Source organism: Rhinatrema bivittatum, chromosome 5, assembly GCF_901001135.1.
Source record: "Rhinatrema bivittatum chromosome 5, aRhiBiv1.1, whole genome shotgun sequence".
Classification (NCBI taxonomy): domain Eukaryota; kingdom Metazoa; phylum Chordata; class Amphibia; order Gymnophiona; family Rhinatrematidae; genus Rhinatrema; species Rhinatrema bivittatum.
In genome coordinates this window covers 296,641,355-296,664,551 of record NC_042619.1, presented here as the reverse complement: position 1 = coordinate 296,664,551, position 23,197 = coordinate 296,641,355, and the positions used below count along the sequence as shown (strand labels likewise).

The 23,197-nt window shown below is 44.4% G+C and overlaps 1 protein-coding gene across 2 annotated transcripts in view; it reads right to left on the bottom strand.

Moving 5' to 3' along the window:
* DGUOK (deoxyguanosine kinase) overlaps nucleotides 1-23,197 on the bottom strand; it is a 124,851-nt gene that overhangs the window by 13,605 nt on the left and 88,049 nt on the right. For both annotated transcript variants that reach the window (XR_003857087.1, XM_029604149.1), the window contains exon 6: nucleotides 1,592-1,691. Coding sequence is in view for 1 of the 2 variants with exons in the window: in XM_029604149.1 (XP_029460009.1) it covers nucleotides 1,592-1,691 (100 nt within the window). In the remaining variant the exon portion in view is untranslated. The remainder of the gene's footprint in view (nucleotides 1-1,591; nucleotides 1,692-23,197) is intronic.

The window sequence follows — 23,197 nt, the reverse complement described above, 5'->3', positions numbered from 1 at the left end:
TTGATTACTGGCAGCCAATGCCCGAGAGAGGGAGATTGCTCCTGGGACCCCGCTGGACCACCAGGGACTTTCGGCAAGGGGGGTCGGGAGGTGGGTGGTTGTAATTAATTAAATTTGAAGGGTTGGGACGGGTTTCGGTTCAGGAAATAAAATTGGCCCGAACCGCGGGAAAATGAAATTTCCCACGGCAGGCCGATAACGAAGGCCGAACCAAAAGGTATGGCCGAATCACATCTCTATTCTAAGCTCTTTCTTTGGTCTTCAGGGCTTAATGAGTCAAAGAAAGTCTTCACTAGCTCCAATAGCACTGGCTGAGGGGATGCTCTGTACTGCAGCTGGAGTAGAGAAACCCCGATTGGCTCACCCTCACTAGAGCTGTCGGTAAAGTCAAAGGGAAACTCTGGGCTGTGGCAGCTGCATCTGCTGTAGAGGCAGCTGGCTCCAAGGCACATTGCACTGGTTGCGTTGATAGCTCCTGTCAAACAGCGCCTTGATCCATAAACAGCACCGGATAAAGAGAGGCTAGAGGTGGTTAGGAAAAAGGCAATCAAAATGGTGAAGATATCCTACAGGAGAGGAGAAACTGGAGGATATGATACAGATTTAAATACCTGAATGGTATTAATAATGCATACGAAGCAAACCTCTCTCAATGGAAAAGAAGTTCTAGATCTAAGCTCCAATGGGTAAACTCAGGACCAAGGCAGGAAAATATTTTTTCATGGAAAGGGTGGTGAATGCCTGTGTTACCCTCCTGGTGGAGATGATGAAGGTAAAAACTGTGACAGAATTCAGAAAGACATGAAATAAACAGAGAGGATCCCTAGTGGCTGGATCAGGGCTTCCCAAACCTGTCCTGGGGACCCCAAAGCCAGGCGGGTTTTCAGGAAATCCACAATGAATATGCATGAGATGAATTTGCATGCCATGGAGACTCAGTATATGTAAATTGATCTCATGCATATTCATTGTGGATATCCTGAAAAACCCGACTGGCTGTGGGGTCCCCAGGACAGGTTTGGGAAGCCCTGGGCTAGATGATGATAATGAAGCATAGGGTTAACCTGCTCAGAGCAGCAGTTACAACCTTATCAGAAGACATGGGAGCAGTAATCCACAAAAAGTGGAAGTTACAACCCTAAACAGAAAGCAAGGAAGTAACATGGAACAGCTGTTGCAACCCAAATCATCAGTGGTATAATTTGAATAGCTGCATAAGAGAAATGGGAGACAGGAGATGTGCATGGGAAAATCTTTTGGTTTTTATTTCATTTATAATTTTGCACTATTTTTTAAATTTAGTTTTGTTTCTGCATTTTGGTGTCCTCTAAAATGATTTGGCATGAGCTAATGGAATGAATTAAAATGATGAGGTTTTTGTGTGTCATTTTGGACGGGAAATGACAAAAAAAACCAACAAAATGTCATCGTGATTTCCTTGTCATTTAAGAACAGCAGCAAATTGCTAGAGGCTGCAGCAGCTTCAGCTCCTCTTGCCATCTCTCTCCGAGAACTTGTCGCCAATCATCTGTCCCTTCACCAGACATACAAACGAGACACCACCAGACTGCTACAGCCATCTACAGTTCACCTTCTTTGCCAGATCTGCCTCTTCCAATGTGTTGTCTTCAAAATCTTTATTTATGTCCAAGGCCAGAACAGGAATGTTCTTTAGGTGCTCAAAGTGAACTCTGGGAATACAGAAATGAGGCAAACTTCATCAAACACAAGCAAAGCAACAAGGGGAAAGTTTTTCTCCTTCTAGCAGCATTGCCAAAGACAGAGAGCATAACATATAATCCCCATCCCATCAAGCAACATTGTACACAGCTACTACGCTCCCTCAAGGGGCCGGGCACATAGAGGGCCGCATCATCTCAAGGAGCTGCACACACGCGCACAAGGACTGGGCATCACCCTTCCTGAGCTCTGCGCCCCTCCCCAAGCAGCCACGCACACAGATCATACGCCCTTTCAAGAGGCTGCACAAAGGGGTCACATCCTTTCAAGGAGTCGGTGTGCACATGGGGTTATGAACCCAAAGCAGCCACATACACAGGGGCTACGCCCCCTTATCTCCTAGTAACCACATGGGCTTTCAAGCTCAATCAGAAGCAGAGCTAGGATCTAGCATCGTAAGTCTTCATTGGCAACTACCTGGAGATTTCTCCTACCTCCCCATTCTATATCCTCTCCCAATTTATTTTAGTCCAGTTATTGCAGAGACAGTCCTGGGCTGGCGCTACCTACCAAGGCTCCTTCTAGGATCCGGAAATCACAGACTAGGAGTCTCGGAATCTGGCCACCAGGTATTGCTGTTGTACGATTACCTCCTCTGGGAGCTCTACAGCATCCCTGGCCCTCGACAACTCAGGAAGCAAAAGCTGGGAATTGAACCCAGCACTGGCACTGAGCCACCAGGTCCGGTCCTTAAAGGTTTCAGTTTATTTTAGATCTTTTGCATGGTTTTAACTGGAGGTAGGATTTTTGTTTTAAATTTTTTTTTTACTTGTTGCATATAAAATGAAGTTTAAAAAATAGATGAAATCTGTAAAGCCAGTAATTAAGTTTATATGATTCTTCCATGCAGATGTATAGGGGCTGAGAAGGTATTTCCATTTTTCAGTTTTTTTTTACACAGGGAGGCCAATTTTCAAAGCCATTTACATGGTTTAAAAGTGCCTCCCTCCCCCATAAATTGGCTTTTGAAAACTGCCATTCCTGAATGCAACTAAAATCTCCCCAGTGCATGCACTTCCCACTGCATTCCCAGGCAGTGCTCCGGGGTGCTTAGGTCAGGGAGGGAAAATATGTGCAGATCCCATTGCCAAATCTACGCCTGATACTTTCCAGGGGAAAAAAAAAAAAGCCTGTATAAAAAGCAGGAGCAAATGCCTGCAGGCACTTTGTACCCAAGGCAAGTTTCAAAGTGAAAGTACATGCAGGCTTTGTCACAATGCGGATTATTTTGCTGGAATAATTTAGAAAGAAATGTTAAAAAAAAAAAGAAACAGCAGATATATTTTTGTGTTCACAAATGGTTTGAAGTTTGGGGATACCTACCCCTGTTTTCTGCTCTTTCGGGTTCCCAGCTGGCTATTGTTTTTGTTTTACCTCTACAAAGTATCAGAATCTGCAAAGAGTCTATTCCCCCTCTCCCAGAACTCTTTAGTGCAGATTAGAAATGAATTCCTAAAACTGCTGAACCGTCCCTTTGCAGGAGTGTGCACCTTGCATGCAGTCCTGCCCTAGTGAGATTCTTTATTGGGACCCTTCATTCACATGTGGATTCTCGAGTCCGTATGACTGAGCAGCACACGTCCAAGCAACTGCTTATGACCCACAGCACACATCTCCTGAGCTCTTGCTTTTGGTCTGTGCAGTAAAAAAAAATCCCTGTGATACTGAACATCTGCTGTGGGGAAGATATTCAAGGAGCTGCTGAGCCACAAAAGCAACCGGTTAATTTTATCCAATTCACTTTATCCAAATATTCAGCCACAGCTAACCAGCTAAAGTTACAGCTGAATACCCAGTTAAGTGTGATCACACCATCCTTGGTCACTTAGATTAAGTCCTCTTTCAGAGGACAAATTAAGCTAGTTAACATGGAATATCATGCTGAACAGTTCAATTTGAAAAAAAACATCCTGCAAATGCCCCAACCTGGCCCTCTGTTTTTGTTCACCTAAATATGTGCACACAGCAATTTTGTGCAAGACTGGATTTTAGCAGAACAAGGTAGGAGTGGAAAGAATGTAATTTTCAATGTTAGATTTATGTAGTTAGAAGTCAGTTTTTGAATATTGATCCCTTATTAACAAATATTTAAAAGAAAACCAATAAAGTAGTTGGGTGGGGTGATGACATTCCTCTATTTATTTATTTATAAACATTTTATATTCTGTCTTTTCCTAAGTATGTCACAAGGTGGATTACATTAAAAAATAAAGATATTTTCACATAAATAATGTTACGAGCTCCACCCGTGGTCGTCCTGTGCATGGGACCGCTCACCTTCGGGGTTTCACAGCGGATCCTGGTCCTGTCTCCCTTGCAAGTCCAGCTAGGCCCCGGCGTCCCGCGGCGGCAGTCGCCGGGCCTTCGACTGCACACCAGGCCTCATGCCGGGCCTCGGCATCACAGCAGCTAGCCACGCCCCTACGCATGGACCAGGCGCCCTGATGTAGGTTCCATGGTGGGGCCTAGTTCCGTGTCGCATCCTGATTGAACTCATGTTAAAAGGAAGTTCCTGGACTCACTTCCTTGCCTTGGCAATCGGGTCGGTTTGTTCCTGAGATTGCCCTTGCTTGTGTTCCTGCTTGCTTGTTCCTAGTCTCGTTCCAGGATCTTTCCAGTTCCATTCCTGCTTGTTCCAGTGTTCGTTGTTCGTCTCACCAGTCTTACCTCGGACTGTCCTTCTGGTAAAGACCTCAGCTTGTTTCTGACCTGCCTGCATGCCTGCCGCCTGCCCAAGACCTCAGCTTGTTCCTGACCTGCCTGCCTGCCAAAGACCTCAGCTTGCTCTTCGACCTTGCCTGACCTCTGGATCTTGACCCTTGCTTCGTTGACCATTCCTCGGACTGATTTCTGGACTCTGACCTTGCTTGATTCTGGTGCTGTCCCTAGCCTTGACATCGCCATCTCTATTCTGGTTCACTCTCCTCCAACCTGTTTCCAGCCTCGAACCCGATAGTGCTCCTCTAGCATCTGTGGGCACGGCGGACTTACACTCTTCCCAGGAGACCCTGCAAGGCCCACCTAAGTCCAAGCGGCCCGGGTCCCTATGGGCTTCTCCTGGGGGGACCTCGGGCTTCCAGTGGTGAAGCTCTACACTGCCTCTGTCTCCTTCCGTGCTCCGCCCCCTGTGGACAGTCCCTGTACTACCACAGGACAAGGGCCCACCCCCGAGCGCAACAAATAACATGAATGAGTAAGTAAGTTTATTTATTTATTTAAAAATTGGTACAATACAGAGAATAACTGAATACAGGAGAAAAGGGATCTATCAGGAACCCTGGGTAGCAATAAAGGGGTAAAAATAAAATGAATCAATGGGCATAGTGAACAAAATGCCTAGAACTAGGTTAGCAGCTGGTTCAAGGCTAGCAAGAGCCAATTAAGAAGGAATAGCCCAGATGGATGGCTCATGGCCACACAGAGTTCAGGTAGTCACACAGTCAGAGGAAGAGTCTCAGATTTGGAGTCTAAGGGCAGCCTTGGCATAACAGCCATAAGAACATAAGAAATTGCCATGCTGGGTCAGACCAAGGGTCCTTCAAGCCCAGCATCCTGTTTCCAACAGAGGCCAAACCAGGCCATAAGAACCTGGCAATTACCCAAACACTAAGAAGAACCCATGCTACTGATGCAATTAATAGCAGTGGCTATTCCCTAAGTAAACTTGATTAATAGCAGTTAATGGACTTCTCCTCCAAGAACTTATCCACACCTTTTTTTGAACTCAGCTACACTAACTGCACTAAAAACATCCTCTGGCAATAAATTCCAGAGTTTTATTGTGCGTTGAGTGAAAAAGAATTTTCTCCGATTAGTCTTAAATGTGCTACTTGCTAACTTCATGGAATGTCCCCTAGTCCTTCTATTATTCGAAAGTGTAAATAACCGAGTCACATCTACTCGTTCACGACCTCTCATGATCTTAAAGACCTCTATCATATCCCCTCTCAGCAGTCTCTTCTCCAAGCTGAACAGCCCTAACCTCTTCAGCCTTTCCTCATAGGGGAGCTGTTCCATCCCCTTTATCATTTTGGTTGCCCTTCTCTGTACCTTCTCCATCGCAACTATATCTTTTTTGAGATGCGGCGACCAGAATTGTACACAGTATTCAAGGTGCGGTCTCCCCATGGAGCGATATAGAAGCTTTATGACATTTTCCATTTTATTAACCATTCCCTTCCTAATAATTCCTAACATTCTATTTGCTTTTTTGACTGCTGCAGTACACTGAGCCGACGATTTTAAAGTATTATCCACTATGATGCCTAGATCTTTTTCCTGGGTTGTAGCTCCTAATATGGAACCTAACATTGTGTAACTACAGCAAGGGTTATTTTTCCCTATATGCAACACCTTGCACTTGTTCACGTTAAATTTCATCTGCCATTTGGATGCCCAATCTTCCAGTCTTGCAAGGTCCTCCTGTAATGTATCACAGTCCACTTATGATTTAACTACTCTGAACAATTTTGTGTCATCCACAAATTTGATAACCTCACTCGTCGTATTCTTTTCCAGAACATTTATATATATATATATATATATATATATATATATTGAAAAGCACCGGTCCAAGTACAGATCCCTGAGGCACTCCACTGTTTACCCTTTTCCACTGAGAAAATTGACCATTTAATCCTACTCTCTGTTTTCTGTCTTTTAACCAGTTTGTAATCCACGAAAGGACATCGCCTCCTATCCCATGGCTTTTTAGTTTTCGTAGAAGCCTCTCATGAGGGACTTTGTCAAACGCCTTCTGAAAATCCAAATACACTACATCTACCGGTTCACCTTTATCCACAAGTTCATTAACCCCTTCAAAAAAATGAAGAAGATTTGTTAGGCAAGACTTCCTTTGGGTAAATCCATGTTGACTGTGTTCCATTAAACCATGTCTTTCTATATGCTCTACAATTTTGATCTTGAGAATAGTCTCCACTATTTTTCCCAGCACTGAAGTCAGGCTCACTGGTCTCTAGTTACCCGGTTCACCTCTGGAGCCTTTTTTAAATATTTGGGTTACATTGGCCACCCTCCAGTCTTCAGGTACAATGGATGATTTTAATGATAGGTTACAAGTTTTAACTAATAGATAAGAAATTTCATTTTTTTAGTTCCTTCAGTACCCTAGGATGCATACCATCCGGTCCAGGTGATTTGCTACTTTTTAGTTTGTCAATCTGGCCTACTACATCTTCCAGATTCACAGTGATTTCGTTCAGTTCGTCTGACTCATCACCCCTGAAAACCATCTCCGGAACTGGTATCTCTCCAACATCCTCATTAGTAAACACGGAAGCAAAGAATTCATTTAGTCTTTCTGCAATGGCCTTATCTTCCCTAAGAGCCCCTTTAACCCCTCGGTCATCTAATGGTCCAACCGACTCCCTCACAGGTTTCTTGCTTCGGATATATTTAAAAAAAGTTTTTATTATGAGTTTTTGCCTCTACGGCAAACTTCATTTCAAATTCTCTCTTCACCAGGCCTTGCTTTTCTCCCCAGAAGGTGAGGTAGGACGTTTCAAGGCACAGGGGTGGCAGTAACATGTTGCAAAGTTTTTGGGCAATGCAGTTAAATATATCAACTCTTGTGCACATTAGTTTGGCAGAAACCAGCCAAGTGAAGGAGAGAAGGGCTAGTTGGGAGGATCAGAGTTCCCTTGTGGGAGTGTAGGATGACAGGAGTTGGCAGAGATATTCTTATAAGCAGGGACGGTAACTTTGAAATCAGCATGTGCGCCCCGGTGTGTGCACATGGCTGTGCCGATTTTATAACACGCGTGCATCGACGCGCATGTTATAAAATCCACTACCCACGTGCATATGCGCGAACGATTTTATATCGGCGCACGCGTAAGGGGGGGATATTTTTTAACATTTTTAAGAAGTGTTTTTAAAAATCGGGCCTTAAATGAATATTTTGGGAGAGAAGATCCTTTCCTTTTCCCAATTGCCTGAGATAGTCTCCGAAAGCTTGAGTCTAGTTTAAACAATTTAAGCCTTTTAAATGGGATCAACTATCTATCTACCTCCTTGGTTGTTTTTTTAAACTACTTGCAATTTTTAGAGAACTCGCTATGCTTTCTAAAACAAGACTATTTCAATAGAAATAACTTTCTTTTTCTTTATATTTTATTGAACCTAAGAGACAAGATTAACTTCAAGACAAACAGCTACCAATAGACCTTCCAGAAATCAACCAGAAAATGCTATCAGTTTTTCAAAACTTTTCCCCCCACCAACACTATCTCTCCCCTCTCTCCACCATCTAAGCAGAACATCCAAATTATGAAGATAAATCATGTACGTATTGTAAATAAGGGTCCCAAACCTTCATTCCTAATCATAACAAGTTTCTGGATTTAGCAATTTATTTTGTTTTTTTATGTTATTTTAAATAATTTAATGCATTTTTATAGTTTTAGATGTTTGTTTATTAAGAATTTTATGTAATTTATGATTTTAAGATTGTAATTCATTGTATTTTAAATGTGCATTGATATTTATTGTAAACTGATGTGATGTTTCCTACGAACGTCGGTATATAAAAACGATTAAATAATAAATAAATAGCTAACAAGTTTTCCCATATAAAACACCAACTCAATGCGTTTCAAAAACAAATCCCTAGAAGGCAAGGTCAACTTATGACATGAGGCATCTATGAGAAAATGGGAAATCAGCTTTGGTGTCCTTTCAGGCAAGTCAGTAGGTAAGAGAGACAAAAGGCATATTTTAGAGTCCTTAGGTAATGCTACTTTTACTGCAGTATCCACCATTGTTAAGACCATCCCCGAGTAAGCTTGCCCACTAGGGCACTGTCAAATGAACTGTATAAAATGCCAGCATAAACCATCCACCTGTGGGTAAATCTTGTGTACTCGTTTAGGTGTCATATTACCTAAATAGTATCTTATATCAATTTTCAACTAGCAGGGCAGATATGGAACTTTTAGCAGTCACTAAGAAACATCTGTCCCAGTATATCATCTAGAGTTTCCTCTAAATAGCTTTCCCAGTCTGTTAAGAAAAGTATAAAGGTTTGAAATAAGTCCTTTATATTTAAAAGGTTTAGAACATAAAGTTTCAAAAGATGTAAGGTTTCTTGCCTGCTTGGAATCTACCTATCCCTTGGGATCCTGCCAGGTACTTGTGACCTGGCTTAGCCACTGTTGGTCACAGGATGCTGGGCTTGATGGACCCTTGCTCTGACCCAGTATAGCATGTTCTTATATTTATTTAATAAATGATGGCATATTTGTAGGTAAACAAAAACTTATCTTTCTCCAAGAGATCATATTTCTCCATCAAAAACTCAAATCTACATTCTTCTTTATTCACAAAAACTTGATCCAAACATAATAGTCCCACACTTACTGCTGAAAGGTAGATCCAGTAATACCTGGTACAAAATCCCTATTAAATTGCATGGGGTAAAGTGGAAAATAATCTGTTACCAATCAAGAGAGACCTATAGTTAAAAGAATCAAGTGGGCAAAAGGATGGTCTAGACCAGAGCTTTCCAAACTTTTCATGTTGGTGACACACTTTTTAGACAAACATAATTTCGGGACACAGTAATTCAGTCTACTAGCAAACCAGAGGTTAAAGGTTAAATGAACGAAATGTATTTCGACAATTTATGTATGTTTCCTTAAATATATACATAATAAAATGTTTCACGACACAACCTATCTTGTGAAAACCTTTCATTTATATTAATAATATATAATATTCCAAGATTAATGTTATTGTTATAATTTATGAGTAACAATAATAAAACAAAGTTATTGTGTTATTCAATTTACCTCTTTAATGAGATATATGAGCTTGATGGGATGAACACAGCTTTTGAATATTTGGTGTTAATAAGAAAGTCCAAAGGGTCTTCTGCGTAATTTTAAAAAGCTGGCCAGTTTCACACTATAAAATTATTTGATAGCCTCATTCAACTAATTATATGTGGCTATGAGAGTGAAGTCTGGAATTTATAGGAAGGGACAGAATGTCAATATAAATCCTGCACCTCCAGTTCTGTAACTCTGTACATCCACTGAAATTCCCCCAAACAATGGAGCTTGGATGTTTCCCTTACAGCTCATCATACTAAAAGATATTTTCAAATTCTGGTGTCACCTCACAGTAACAGCAGCACAAACACCTTCCACTGCCAGGCACATTGTGAATGAAAATAAAACCTCGCAAAAAAAAAAAGACACTCAAAATCTATACTGCAATCCCATTGTAACATAACAGTAATAACACCAAGGACTCAAACAATAACCCTACCTGTGAAAAAGCAAGGGTAAATATTATACTGGGTCCTAGAATACCAATACACCACCTACTGAGGAAACAAAATAAACCCGATTGCTATAGATCCCTATGCTAGCGAATTTCTCATCATGGTCACACACACAGAGCAGAGACAGACCCTCACCAAATACAGAATACAAAATAAAGGAGCACAAATTAGACAAAAACTGAAATGGAAACCCCAAGAAGCCAGACTCTGTGTATTAATAATGGAAAAACAGAACCACCATTCCTCATAAAACAAATAAAATCAAGAAACATAAAGCATCAGTTATAATAGTAAAACCATACTAATAAAAGAATATTTTAAAACTACTGATAAATAGAATTTCTATTCATTAAAATAATATACATTTTTTACAATTTCCCAAACACCAATAAAATATTTCAAAACAGCACATATATCAAATAACACCCAATAATTAAAACTAATAAGGATTTTAAAAAGCCCCTGCTGTCCATACTTGGGAGCTCTTGATTTCTAGTCACCCTGATATTGTCAAGGATTAGGAGGTTATCCTCTCTCTCTCACACATACTCACATTTCCATTCTCTCTCACACATACACTGTCACATACATACACATTCATGCTCTTATACCCACCATAACCTCTCGCGCTCACAGACACTGACACACTCTCAGGCTCTAAGACACTCTCTCTCCCTCCACACACACCCCCCACACAAACTCTTACTCCTCTGGATTTTCTCATACACACTCTCTCTGGCTCCCTCACATACACACAAACACACACACCCAGGCAAGCTCCCAGTCATTCTCACACACACACACACACACCCGGGCAAGTTCCCAATCATTCTCATACAAACACACATCCAGGCAAGCTCCCAGTCATTCTCACACACTGAAACTGACCCCCAGGCAGGCTTCCATTCATTTTCACACCACTCCCTCACCATCCCCCAGGCATGCACACATTCATTCTCTCACACACAGACTCCCAGGCAGGCACCAATTCATTCTCACACACACATACACCACACACAGGCCGGCACCTATTCTCACACATACAAACCCCAGGAAGACACCCATACATTCGCATACACAGGCACACCCTCAGGCAGGCACACGCTAAAGGCAAACCCCCTCTCTTTCTTTTGCCAGCAACCTCGGAGCCTCTCTCATTCCTCTGCTGCCACTGTCACTGCTGCCGCGTGGCTATTGGGGAGGCGCTGATTGCTGCTACTGGCACTGAAGCCCATTCTGCTGCCTCCTCTGTGCAGGCCCCGTGGGTTTCCACTTCCTCCATGTTGATCTCGTACATTGTGAAATCAGCATAGAGAAAGTGCTACTCTTGCACATTACCAAAGATTACATGTACCAATCAGTAAAAAGTAATTTATTTCTTTTTTTTTACCGAGGTGCTTACCTCCGAGGGACCATGGAAATCACCTCGGGAAACTCAACTGGGGGAGGGACCCGAGGGTATCACCGCAGGAGTGCGGGGCTCGTCTTCAGGTAGGATTTCTGCTAAGAATTTAGTCGTTATAATTTGGAAAAACGCTCAGCGAGCGTAAGGTACATAAGAACATAAGAAAATGCCATACTGGGTCAGACCAAGGGTCCATCAAGCCCAGCATCCTGTTTCCAACAGTGGCCAATCCAGGCCATAAGAACCTGGCAAGCACCCAAAAACTAAGTCTATTCCATGTAACCACTGCTAATGGCAGTGGCTATTCTCTAAGTGAACTTAATAGCAGGTAATGGACTTCTCCTCCAAGAACTTATCCAATCCTTTTTTAAACACAGCTATACTAACTGCACTAACCACATCCTCTGGCAACAAATTCCAGAGTTTAATTGTGCGTTGAGTAAAAAAGAACTTTCTCCGATTAGTTTTAAATGTGCCCCATGCTAACTTCATGGAGTGCCCCCTAGTCTTTCTACTATCCGAAAGAGTAAATAACCGATTCACATCTATCCGTTCTAGACCTCTCATGATTTTAAACACCTCTATCATATCCCCCCTCAGTCGTCTCTTCTCCAAGCTGAAAAGTCCTAACCTCTTTAGTCTTTCCTCATAGGGGAGTTGTTCCATTCCCCTTATCATTTTGGTAGCCCTTTTCTGTACCTTCTCCATCGCAATTATATCTTTTTTGAGATGCGGTGACCAGAATTGTACACAGTATTCAAGGTGCGGTCTCACCATGGAGCGATACAGAGGCATTATGACATTTTCCGTTTTATTCATCATTCCTTTTCTAATAATTCCCAACATTCTGTTTGCTTTTTTGACTGCCGCAGCACACCGCAGACTGCCGCAGCACACTGAACCGACGATTTCAATGTGTTATCCACTATGACACCTAGATCTCTTTCTTGGGTTGTAGCACCTAATATGGAACCCAACATTGTGTAATTATAGCATGGGTTATTTTTCCCTATATGCATCACCTTGCACTTAATCCACATTAAATTTCATCTGCCATTTGGATGCCATTTGGATGCCCAATTTTCCAGTCTCACAAGGTAGCTCCAAACTGCTTTGGAGACGGAAATTACTGAGTTGCTGCACTTCCTGTGGGGGTATATGTACCCGTGCTGACGTCAGATCCGTCTCCAACTGCTAGCACGAGCACACTATACCCACTGTTTTGAGTCCATCTGCTACACGCTAGGAAATGCAATCTTTGTGGAGTACTGGAATCACATTCTGGCTTCTATGCCTTTTCAAATCAAGGACATATTTTATATAGGTAATTGGCTTAAGATGGTAGAATTAAAAAAAACTAAAGTTTAGAACTCGTGTGAAAGGTTATTACTGAGATAAGGAGATATGGGGTTTTGGTGAAGCTATATAGGAAATGGGGAGGAGGGAATATGGGTGGGAGAGCAGAGAGGGATGTCTATTACATAGCACTGAATATTAACAAGGGAAGGTTGATGATGACTAACAGATGAGTTTACATTCTTTTTTTTTTTGTACATTTATTTATTTATTTATTTAACATTTTTTATATACCGAAATTCTAGCAACAATGTTGCTAATCATTTCGGTTTACATATAACATTGGAGTGACTTAACATGCGAGTCTTACATGGAACAGGAAAATGAACTTGGAGACAATTGAATAATTGTACATCCCTTTATTGGTTTCAATATGCCAATACAGTAAAACTAAAAAAACAATTCAGTAAAACAAAACAAAACCATTTTAACATGCACATTGAGCTCACCCCCTCCCCAGATGTATCCAGATAGATTTACTTATACTTGCTAACACTGCCAGAGGAGCTACAGCAAGAAGTTTGGAAAGGCAACTAAAACTAAGAGTCAATGTTTCTTATCGCAACAATCTAACGGATATCAAGCCAGGAATAGTTATACGGAGACATTGGTTTTCCCAAGAAGATAGGGAGACCAGATGGAATGGTTTTGTTCCATTTAAACTGCTTATAGTTTACTCAGTGTACAAACTCTGTCCAGTCGAGTAAGGATTTTACTATTGTCTGCGCAGATTGAGGTCTCCAGCAGGTAGCAATCTCAATTCTAGTTGCGACGCAAATTTGCTGTATCAACATGTTCTGCACTAGGGACAGTCCTGGCTCAGGTATGAGTAACAAGGCTGTTCTCGCTTGTAGTACAAAACAGATGTGCAATAAAGCAGCGATGAAAGTCTCAGTTCGTTTCCACATCCTTTGAATAATGGTCCATTCCCACCAGATAAGCATAAATGTCCCAACTTTACCACACCCTCTCCAGCAGAGATTACTAGTATTGGGGTACATTTTGGGAAGCCACTCAGGTGTGTAATACCAGTGGTATAACATCTTGTAACAATTTTCTATTAATAAGGTTGAGATAGATACCTTACAAGCACGTAGTATAATGTCATTCCACTCCTCTACAGAGTAGTCTGTCTCCAGATCATGCTCCCATGATAGTATATGTTTAGGTTGCTCTTTCTCTCTAACAATGAGTAGTTTATACATTTTAGAGATGAGACCTTTAAATTTAACACCCCCCCCCCCCGGGGGAGCAAAAACCTTCATAATAAGGACTTTCCCAACATTAGTTGGGAATGAGCTTTTATATTAAGGAGAAAGGATGATAGTTGTTGAAATGAGAAAAATTCAGAAGTGGGGATTTCCAATCTCAAACATATCTGCTCAAAAGAAAGCATACTATCTGCTTCCCAAATCTGTCCCATTCTATGTATACCTTTCGCCTTCCAAATTTTGAAGGCTGAGAGTAGTAGGCATGATATAAAAAATATAGGTGGGAAGATAAAAAGTAATCTCGGGACCCGACCAATTTAGAGCTGCATCGCTTCCACACACTGAACGTGAGACGTGTCATGGGGAATAATTTTAAGCCTATGCGCCAAGTTTTAGTTGGTTGCCATAGATATGCATCCAAAGGCATAGACGCTGCTTGTGTTTGTTCAAGCATAACCCACAGTTTTGGCAGACTGGCATTATGCCAATCAATTGTTTGATGAAGCTGGGATGCAGCATAATACCACTCGATGTTAGGGACTCCAAGTCCCCCATCAGACTTCGAGGCATACATTACACGCCTCTGAGCGCTGGGAGGGCGCCGCTTCCAAATAAAGCTAAAAATTCTTCTCTGCCATCTTTTAAGCAAGTTAGTAGGCAGGTGAATCGGCAATGTCTGGAAAGGATAAAGGAAGCGTGGTAAGACATTCATTTTAATTAGGGCCGCTCTGCCTAACCAGGAAAGAGATAGACACTCCCATTTCTCCAAGTCTCGCCAAATATTCTGCACCAAAGGCGGATAAGTTCAACCCATATTGAGCATCAGGGTGGTGTCCCAGATAGATTCCCAGATATTTAATTTTATGTTTGGCCCATCTAAATGGGTGGTGAGATCACAGGAAATTCGTTGTCTTTGCCTCATATGAGATATTTAAGATTTCAGATTTTTCACAGCTGACTTTGAAGCCAGACGTCTTACTAAAATTTCCTAGCTGATTTTCAATCATGGCTAGAGACAGGTGGGGATCACTGACAGTAAAAATAATATTGTTGGCGAATAATGATAATTTAAGCATCTGATTGTCTACCTGTATTCCCACAATATTTGGATCCATCCTGATTTTTATGGTTCTAGAAATAGGGCAAATAAGAGAGGGGACAGTGGGCATCCCTGTCGGGTGCCTCTGCCTACTTGAAATAGATTATATCCCCAATTCACAAGTACTAACACAACAGGATTTTCATATAGTTTATCAATGCACGATCTGAAACTAGGGCCGAATCCCATGCATTCCAAAACTGCAAATAAAGGCCAGTGGACCAGATTGAAAGCTTTTTCAACATCAATAGATAGGAATAGGGTAGGGATATGTTCTTCATGTACCAGCCACATAATATTCACAAGCTTTCTAACATTATCTCCCGCTATCCATCCTGGGATAAAGCCCACTTGATCTTGATGTATAATTTTGGCTATATGATTGTTAAGCCTACTGGCCAAGATTTTCACTAATATTTTTAGATCAACATTGATTAACGAAATGGGCCTATAGGACCCGCAGAGCGTAGGGTCCCTCCCAGGCTTAGCAATCACAGTAATACCTGCAATATTAAAATTTAGCAACATCGAGCCTCCGTCCCTCAAATAGTTGTATGTTTTTAGCAGCAATGTTACTACGTAAGGGGCAAATTGTTTATAGAAATTGGTTGTCAGCCCATCTGGGCCTGGAGCCTTACCAATTCGTAAATCTTTGATAGCTAACAGGATCTTTGTCAAGATCTTCCATCATGTCAGGTGATAAGGAGGTTAGATCTAAATTTTTTAGATAGTCCGTAATGTTACTAGATGGGATACTGGTGTATGAGTTATAAAGCTCCTCATAAAACTGTAGAAACCTACTACAAATTTCAGGTGGATTAAATAGGAGGTTCCCCTGATCATCTTTAATTTTAAGCACCAAATTTTGAGACATGATTTGTTTTAAGTGCCGAGCTAGCAGCTTCCCAGCCTTATTCCCATGTTCAAAATAGTCTTATTTGGCCAGGTTTAAGAAGTGGGAAAGCTTCTCTACCTCTAGTCTTTTTATCTCTTCCCTTGCCTGAGATAGTCTAGATAAAGTTCGGGCTGTGCCCCCCCGCCCCGCATGTCGAAGGGCCAGAGAGTGAATGGTTCGTCTGAGCTCTTTGCATTTTGTTCCTTCACTTTTTTAGTATATGACGCTCTGGAGATGAGCAGCCTTCTAACGTAAGCTTTAAAATTATCCCACAAGACTACAGGGGAAGTCTCTCCATTATCATTAATGGTGAGGAAGGTATGAATTTCATTTTATAATGATTAACAAAAGTCATGATCTAGAAGCAGTGACTCATTGAGTCTCCAAAATTAAGGCCTGGGTCCAAGCTAGCAAAGGAAAGATTTACCCAAATGGGAGTGTGATCTGACCAGACAATTGTCTCTATACAATGGAGAAATTACTTACCTAATAATTTCATTTTCCTTAGTGTAGACAGATGGACTCAGAACCAATGGGTATAGTGTGCTCCTGATAGCAGTTGGAGATGGATCAGATTTCAATCTGATGTCAGCCCTAGTACATATACCCCTGCAGGAAGCCCCTGCTCTTCAGTATTCTCTTAAAAAAGCAATTGTGGATATATATGTGACTGAATAACTTGATTAACTTGGTTAACTTTGATTAACTTGGATAACTTGGTTAACGTGATTAACTTGAACTGGTTGTTGTGGTTATAGTTGGAGACCGCCAGTGCAGTCAACCGAGAAACGCCGACACCGGGTAGGTATGGGTGTCTTAATTAGAGGGAAGCTTGGCTTACCTGTGTTTGTCTTGTTCTCTGGGACCGAGGTTTCCATGTTTGTCGGCAGCCATGGGTGGGATGCTGAGTCCATCTGTCTACACTAAGGAAAACGAAATTATCAGGTAAGTCATTTCTCCATTTCCTAGCGTGTAGTAGATGGACTCAGGACCAATGGGATGTACAAAAGCTACTCCCGAACCGGGTGGGAGGGTGCCTGTGGCTCACTTAGTACTGCCCTTGCGAATGCTGTGTCCTCCCGAGCCTGAACATCCGGGCGGTAGAACCTAGAGAAGGTGTGAATGGAGGACCATGTTGCCGCCCGACAGATCTCAGCGGGTGACAGCATCTTGGTTTCCGCCCAGGACACTGCTTGGGCTCTAGTGGAATGGGCTTTGACTTGTAGAGGTGGAGGCTTGCCTGCCTCTACATAGGCTGCCTTGATCACTTCTTTGATCCAGCGGGCTATGGTTGCTTGTGAGGCCACTTCCCCTGTTTCTTCCCGCTGTGAAGGACGAATAGGTGGTCCGTCTTTCATATGGATTCTGACCTTTCCAGATATCGGACTAGGAGTCTGCCGACTTTAAGATGGCGAAGGCGGCGAGATTCTTCCAAGTCCTTATGCTCGCCTGGCGAAGGCAGTGAGATGGTTTGGTTTAGATGGAAGTGAGAAACAACTTTTGGGAGGAAGGAGGGGACCGTGCGTAGCTGTATGGATCCCGGCATGAACCTGAGGGACAGTTCTCAACAGGACAGTGCTTGAAGCTCGGAGATGTGACGAGCCGAACAGACTGCCACTAGAAATGCCACTAGAAATGTTAGTAGCCGGAGGGACAGACCGCGGGTGGGTTTGAAGGAGGCTCCTGCAAGGAAGTCTAAGACTAGATTGATATTCCATAAAGGTACTGGCCACTTTAGGGGTGGTCGGATCTGTTTGACCCCTTTCAGGAAGCAGGAGACATCCCGGTGAGAGGCTAGGCTGCTGCCCTCCACCTTGGCTCTGTAGCAGGCCAATGCGACCACCTGCACCTTGATGGAGTTGAGGGACAACCCCTTCTGTAAGCCGTTCTGCAGGAATTCCAGAATCGTGGGAATTTTGACTGTCCGCGGGAGGATGTCATGGTCTTCACACCAGGCTTCAAATATTCTCCATATTCGTTTGTAGGTTAGAGATGTGGAAAACTTGCGTGCTCGGAGCAGAGTGTCAATCACCGCCCCTGAGTATCCGTTCTTCTTCAGGCGTGTCCTCTCAATGTCAAGACCGTAAGAAAGAATAGAGTTGGGTCTTCGTGGAAGATCGGGCCTTGTTGGAGCAGATCCCTGTGTGGAGGTAGAGGGAGAGGGCTCCCTGTCAGTAGTCTTTGCATGTCTGCGTACCACAGCCTTCTTGGCCAGTCTGAGGCCACTAAAAGTACTGGTCTCCTGTGGTGTTCTATCTTGCGGATGATCCCGCCCAGTAGTGGCCAGGGAGGGAAGGTGTATAGCAGGATTTCTTGTGGCCAGGCCTGGACGAGGGCATCGATCCCTTGGGATTGTGGTTCCCATCTGCAACTGAAGAAGTTGGGAACTTGGGCGTTGGACCGGGTTGCCAGGAGGTCCATGGCTGGTGTTCCTCAGCAGTTTACTATCAACTGGAAGGCTGTGGCCGACAGCCTCCATTCCCCTGGGTCTAGACTTCCTCTGCTGAGGTAATCTGCAGTGACGTTGTCTTTTTCCGCGATGTGGGCGGCTGAGATCTCTTGTAGGTTTGATTCCGCCCACGCCATTAGGGGGTCTATTTCCAGGGACACCTGTTGGCTTCTGGTTCCTCCCTGGCGGTTGATGTAGGCAACTGTTGTGGCGTTGTCCGACATGACTCTGACCGAACCGTAGGCAGGCTAGCCTGACTGCGCGTACTTCCAGTCGGTTGATGTTCCATCCTGACTCTTCCTTGTCCCATTGCCCCTGGGCAGTCAGTTCCTGGCAGTGGGCTCCCCACCCTCGTAGGCTCGCATCCGTGGTGAGTAGGATCCAGGTCGGCGGGGATAGCCTTACTCCTTTGTTCAGATGGTCTTCTTGTAGCCACCATTGTAGCTGGGTTCGAACTTCCTCCAGGAACTGGAGGCGAATGGAGTAGTTCTGGGACATCGGATTCCATCGTGACAGTAGGGAACGCTGTAGGGGTCGATGTGAGCTCTTGCCCATGGAACCACTTCCAGTTTGGATGTCATGAGAATGAGGACTTAGAGGTAGTCCCACACCTTGAGGTGAAGACTGCTTAACAGGTTTCGCAATTGGTTCATCAGTTTTGTTCTCCTTGTAGGAGTCAGAATGACCTTGTCTTGTCTGGTGTCGAACCGGACTCCCAGGTATTCCAGAGATTGGGAGGGCTGCAGACAGCTCTTGTTTGTGTTGATCATCCACCCGAGGTTCTCCAGTAGAGTTTTGACTCTGGTGGTCGCCTGATGACTTTCTTCTGGGGATTTTGCCCTGATCGGCCAATCATCCAGATATGGGTACATGAGGATTCCTTCTTTCCTCACTGTCGCCGCCATTACTACCATGATTTTGGTGCTGTGGCTAGCCTGAAGGGTAGTGCCCGGAACTGGTAGTGGTGGTCCAGGATCGTGAAGCGTAAAAAACGCTGATGCTCGTGATGGACTGGGATGTGCAGGTAGGCCTCTGACAGATCCAGGGATGTGAGAAATTCTCCCGGCTGTATCTCCCTTATGACCGAGCGTAGGGTTTCCATGTGGAAGCAAGGTACCCTCAAGTGGCGGTTGACGGACTTGAAGTCCAGGATGGGCCGGAACGTACCCGCTTTCTTGGGAACGATAAAATAAATGGAATAGTGCACAGTATTTTGTTGATGCGAGGGCACTGGGTTATGGCCTTTAAGTCGAGCAAGTTGGTCAGTGTGGTTTCCACTGTCATCCTCTTGGAAGGGTCGTGGCAGGGAGATTTCACAAATTTGTCCGGAGGAATGTTGTGGAAGTCCAGATAATATCCCTCTCGAATGATGGTTAGGACCCACTTGTCTGAAGTTATCTCGACCCATCTTTGGTAGAACAGGGCAAGTCTGTCCCCTATGGCTTCTTCCTGTGGATGGGTCAGCTGATCTTCATTGCTGGAGCCTGGACCTGCGCTGGCTTCCCTTTTGCTGTGTTTGTTCTGAAAGGACTGGCCCCTGCCTGCTGGGCGAGATGCTTGATATGTACTTTTGTACGGTTTAAGGTGCTGTGATCCCCTGCCCTTAGATATTCGGGGGGAGGGGCGCTGGCTTCTCTTGTTCTTGTCCTCCGGTAGCCGCGGTACTGGGGATTCGCCCCATTTGTCAGCTAACTTCTCAAGTTCGCTTCCGAACAGGAGGGTTCCCTTAAAAGGCATTCTCACGAGTCTCGTCTTGGACGTCACGTCGGCTGACCAGCTTCGGAGCCAGAGTTGACTTCTGGCTGCCACAACGGACAAAACGCCTCTGGCTGCAGTGCGCACCAGGTCGGAGGTTGCATCCGTGAGGAATGATACTGCTGGTTCTAGTGCTTCGATGGGTGTGGTGGCGTTCCTGGTCTTTGATAAGCAGGCGCATGTCACCACGGCACAGCAGGCCGTGATCTGTAGTGACATAGATGATACATTGAATGACTGATGGATTCCAGACATCTGTCCTGGGCATCCTTGAGTGCCGTTCCTCCCTCGACTGGGATGGTAGTGCACTTTGAGACCGTGCAGACCAGGTCAATCAGCTGTTGAACGGCTTGCGGGAGGCCTGACGAGGTCCCTCGAGGAGGGGGTTCATCTTTGGTTCTCCTGTGGCACTCATGCCTGGGATAGCGAGCTCTTTCAAACTGTGAGCCATGAGGTCTGATAGTTCATCTTTGGCGAAGAACCGCCTCATGGCTCGGTACGGTTCCGTTCCTGGGGGAATTTCCCCTTCCTCCAGGGAGTCTTGATCCTTGTCCGAGGTGTCCGTGTCCCCAATGTTGGGGCTTTTGGGCGGGAGAGGCACTTCTCTGAGTTTAGAGGGTCCTGGGATGTTAGGGTCCTCTGGGGGAGGCTGTGGCTGTGACATCGGAAGCACCGGTTGCATGTGGACAAAGGTATGTAGGCCTTTGAAGAATTCTACCCAGGAGAAAGATGCTGGGTCTAAATGGAGAGGCACTGCATCCCCGGGGAGCCCCGATTGAAGGAGGCTCCCGCTGGGGGTAGAGAGGTCCGGTGTACTGTCGTTGGATCCGGATCCCAGTACTGGCTGGGGAGAACCTTGACCCGGTTCACCCACGGTCTCCTTGCACTGTAGATACAGAGCCGTGGCCTCTTCGTGCTGCGCAGCTCTTATGTGGCATGCTGGGCAGAGGACCTGAGCCTTGAGCTTAATGTCCGGTGGCACCATGGCTTGTGCGCGTAGAATTGCAGAAACCCCCGGTTTGTGCGTTCAAGTGTACGCCGGAAGGCTTCATTATGCGCTCCGGCCGCTCCGAAGTTGTACGTGTAGGTCGGATGCGCACGCCACTGTGCGCACAGATTTAACTTATGCACCCGGCACAGTTGAGCGTGTGGGTGTGTGCCCGGCACCCTTGCGTGCGTTGCTGTGCCCCTGGCACTTATGCGCGCGCCGATGTGCACACAAGTGATTTGTGTGCACGGATCGGATCGGCGGACAGGGCAGCGATCAAGGGAAAATGGTGTTGGCGACCACACGAGCAATATGGCAACCACCTCAGAGGGTCTCCACGTGGGAGGACCCTCGTATCGGACTGGGGTCTAGCCCAGACAGGGCTGATCAACCCGGTAGCACTGACGCCGGTGGCGATCTGTGCAGCTATTCGAACCTCGGAGACCGAAGACTTTTAGGAAGTTTTCTACCTTACCTTGTTTCGGCGTTTCCCGGTCTCGTTCCGGGCGGTCTCCGGCTGCAGGGGGAAAGGGAAAGGTACCTTCACCGCCGCGCTCGAAGTTGCACCCGCTGCCTCTCAGCCGCACACTTTGCCGGGGGCTAAGTCCACGCCGGGAACTGGCTGCCGGACCGAGGCTTACCTCTGAGGGATCTCGGAAATCACCTCAGGAATTCTCAACTGGGGAAGGGACCCATAGGTATCACCGCAGGAGAGTGGGGCTCATCTGTAGAGGCAAGATTTCTTCTTTGTTTTGGATTTCTTTGGTTAGAATACTCTAACGCTGTGCAAGCGTGTATAGAATCCCGAACTGCTATGGAGACTGAGAAATACTGAAGAACAGGGCTTCCTGCAGGGGTATATGTGCTAGGGCTGACATCAGATTGAAATCTGACTCCGTCTCCAACTGCTATCAGGAGCACACTATACCCATTGGTCGTGAGTCCATCTGCTACACGCTAGGAAAGCGCTAAGGTGCTGATCTATAAGAAACTAATCAGTTCTTGAATAACTGTCATGCACATTCGAGTAATATGTATAGGAACAAGACGTTGGGTAATGAAACCTCCAATATTAATTAGGTTCCATTCTTCAATAAAGGTGTTCAGATGTACCTTATGAGATGCAGACAATGTCGCTAACCCAGATGAGGTATCCAAAGATGGTACTCTCGCTATATTAAAATCCCCACCCACAATCAAATTCCCCACTTCACCTTACAATAGTATTCTACGTAAGGCCCGTATAAAGAGTCCCTTGTCTTTATTGGGCGCATATAGGTTGACCAGAGTGTACAGAGACCCATTTATTAGGATTTGCAATACAAGGTATCTGCCCATTGGATCTTTAATAATGTTTTTGAGGTCAAATAAGAAATTTTGGAAGAATACAATACAGACCCCAGTATACTTAGAGCCTTTGTCACAGGGTGAGAAGTAAGCCTGTGGGAAATGTGTATGACATAGTAGACGCTCATAACAGGCTTTAAGGTGTGTCTGTTGCACAAGCGCTATATCAACTTGGTGCCGTTCCAGCTCCCTGTACAGCATATGGCATTTGTATGGGGAATTTAGGCTTTTCACATTCAAAGAAAGCAAACGAAATCTAGCCATCGTGAGTACGTAAAGGATAATAGTATCATGAAGAATCAGCCTCTGAGGGTACTGAGATATGCTCTCGCCAAGTCATCCTCCTCCCCCTCATTAAGTATTGCAACCCCTCTGCTGCAATAGGCTAGATATAATGTGATAACAGACTGGAGTGTAGGATCATATATCCATTTGAAGAAGAAACATCTGGAATCTCCCCATCCCCCTTCCACCATCTTCCCCCTCCCCAACTGAGTTTACATTCTTAGGACAGGTTTGTTTACATTTTCAGGATTTTCTCTCATTTAAAAATGTGAGGATGCTTTATAACAGTGAGTGATGCTAAGCTTGTGATTTATTTTGGAAAAAATGTAACAAAATATATATGAAATGTATTTTTGTGCATT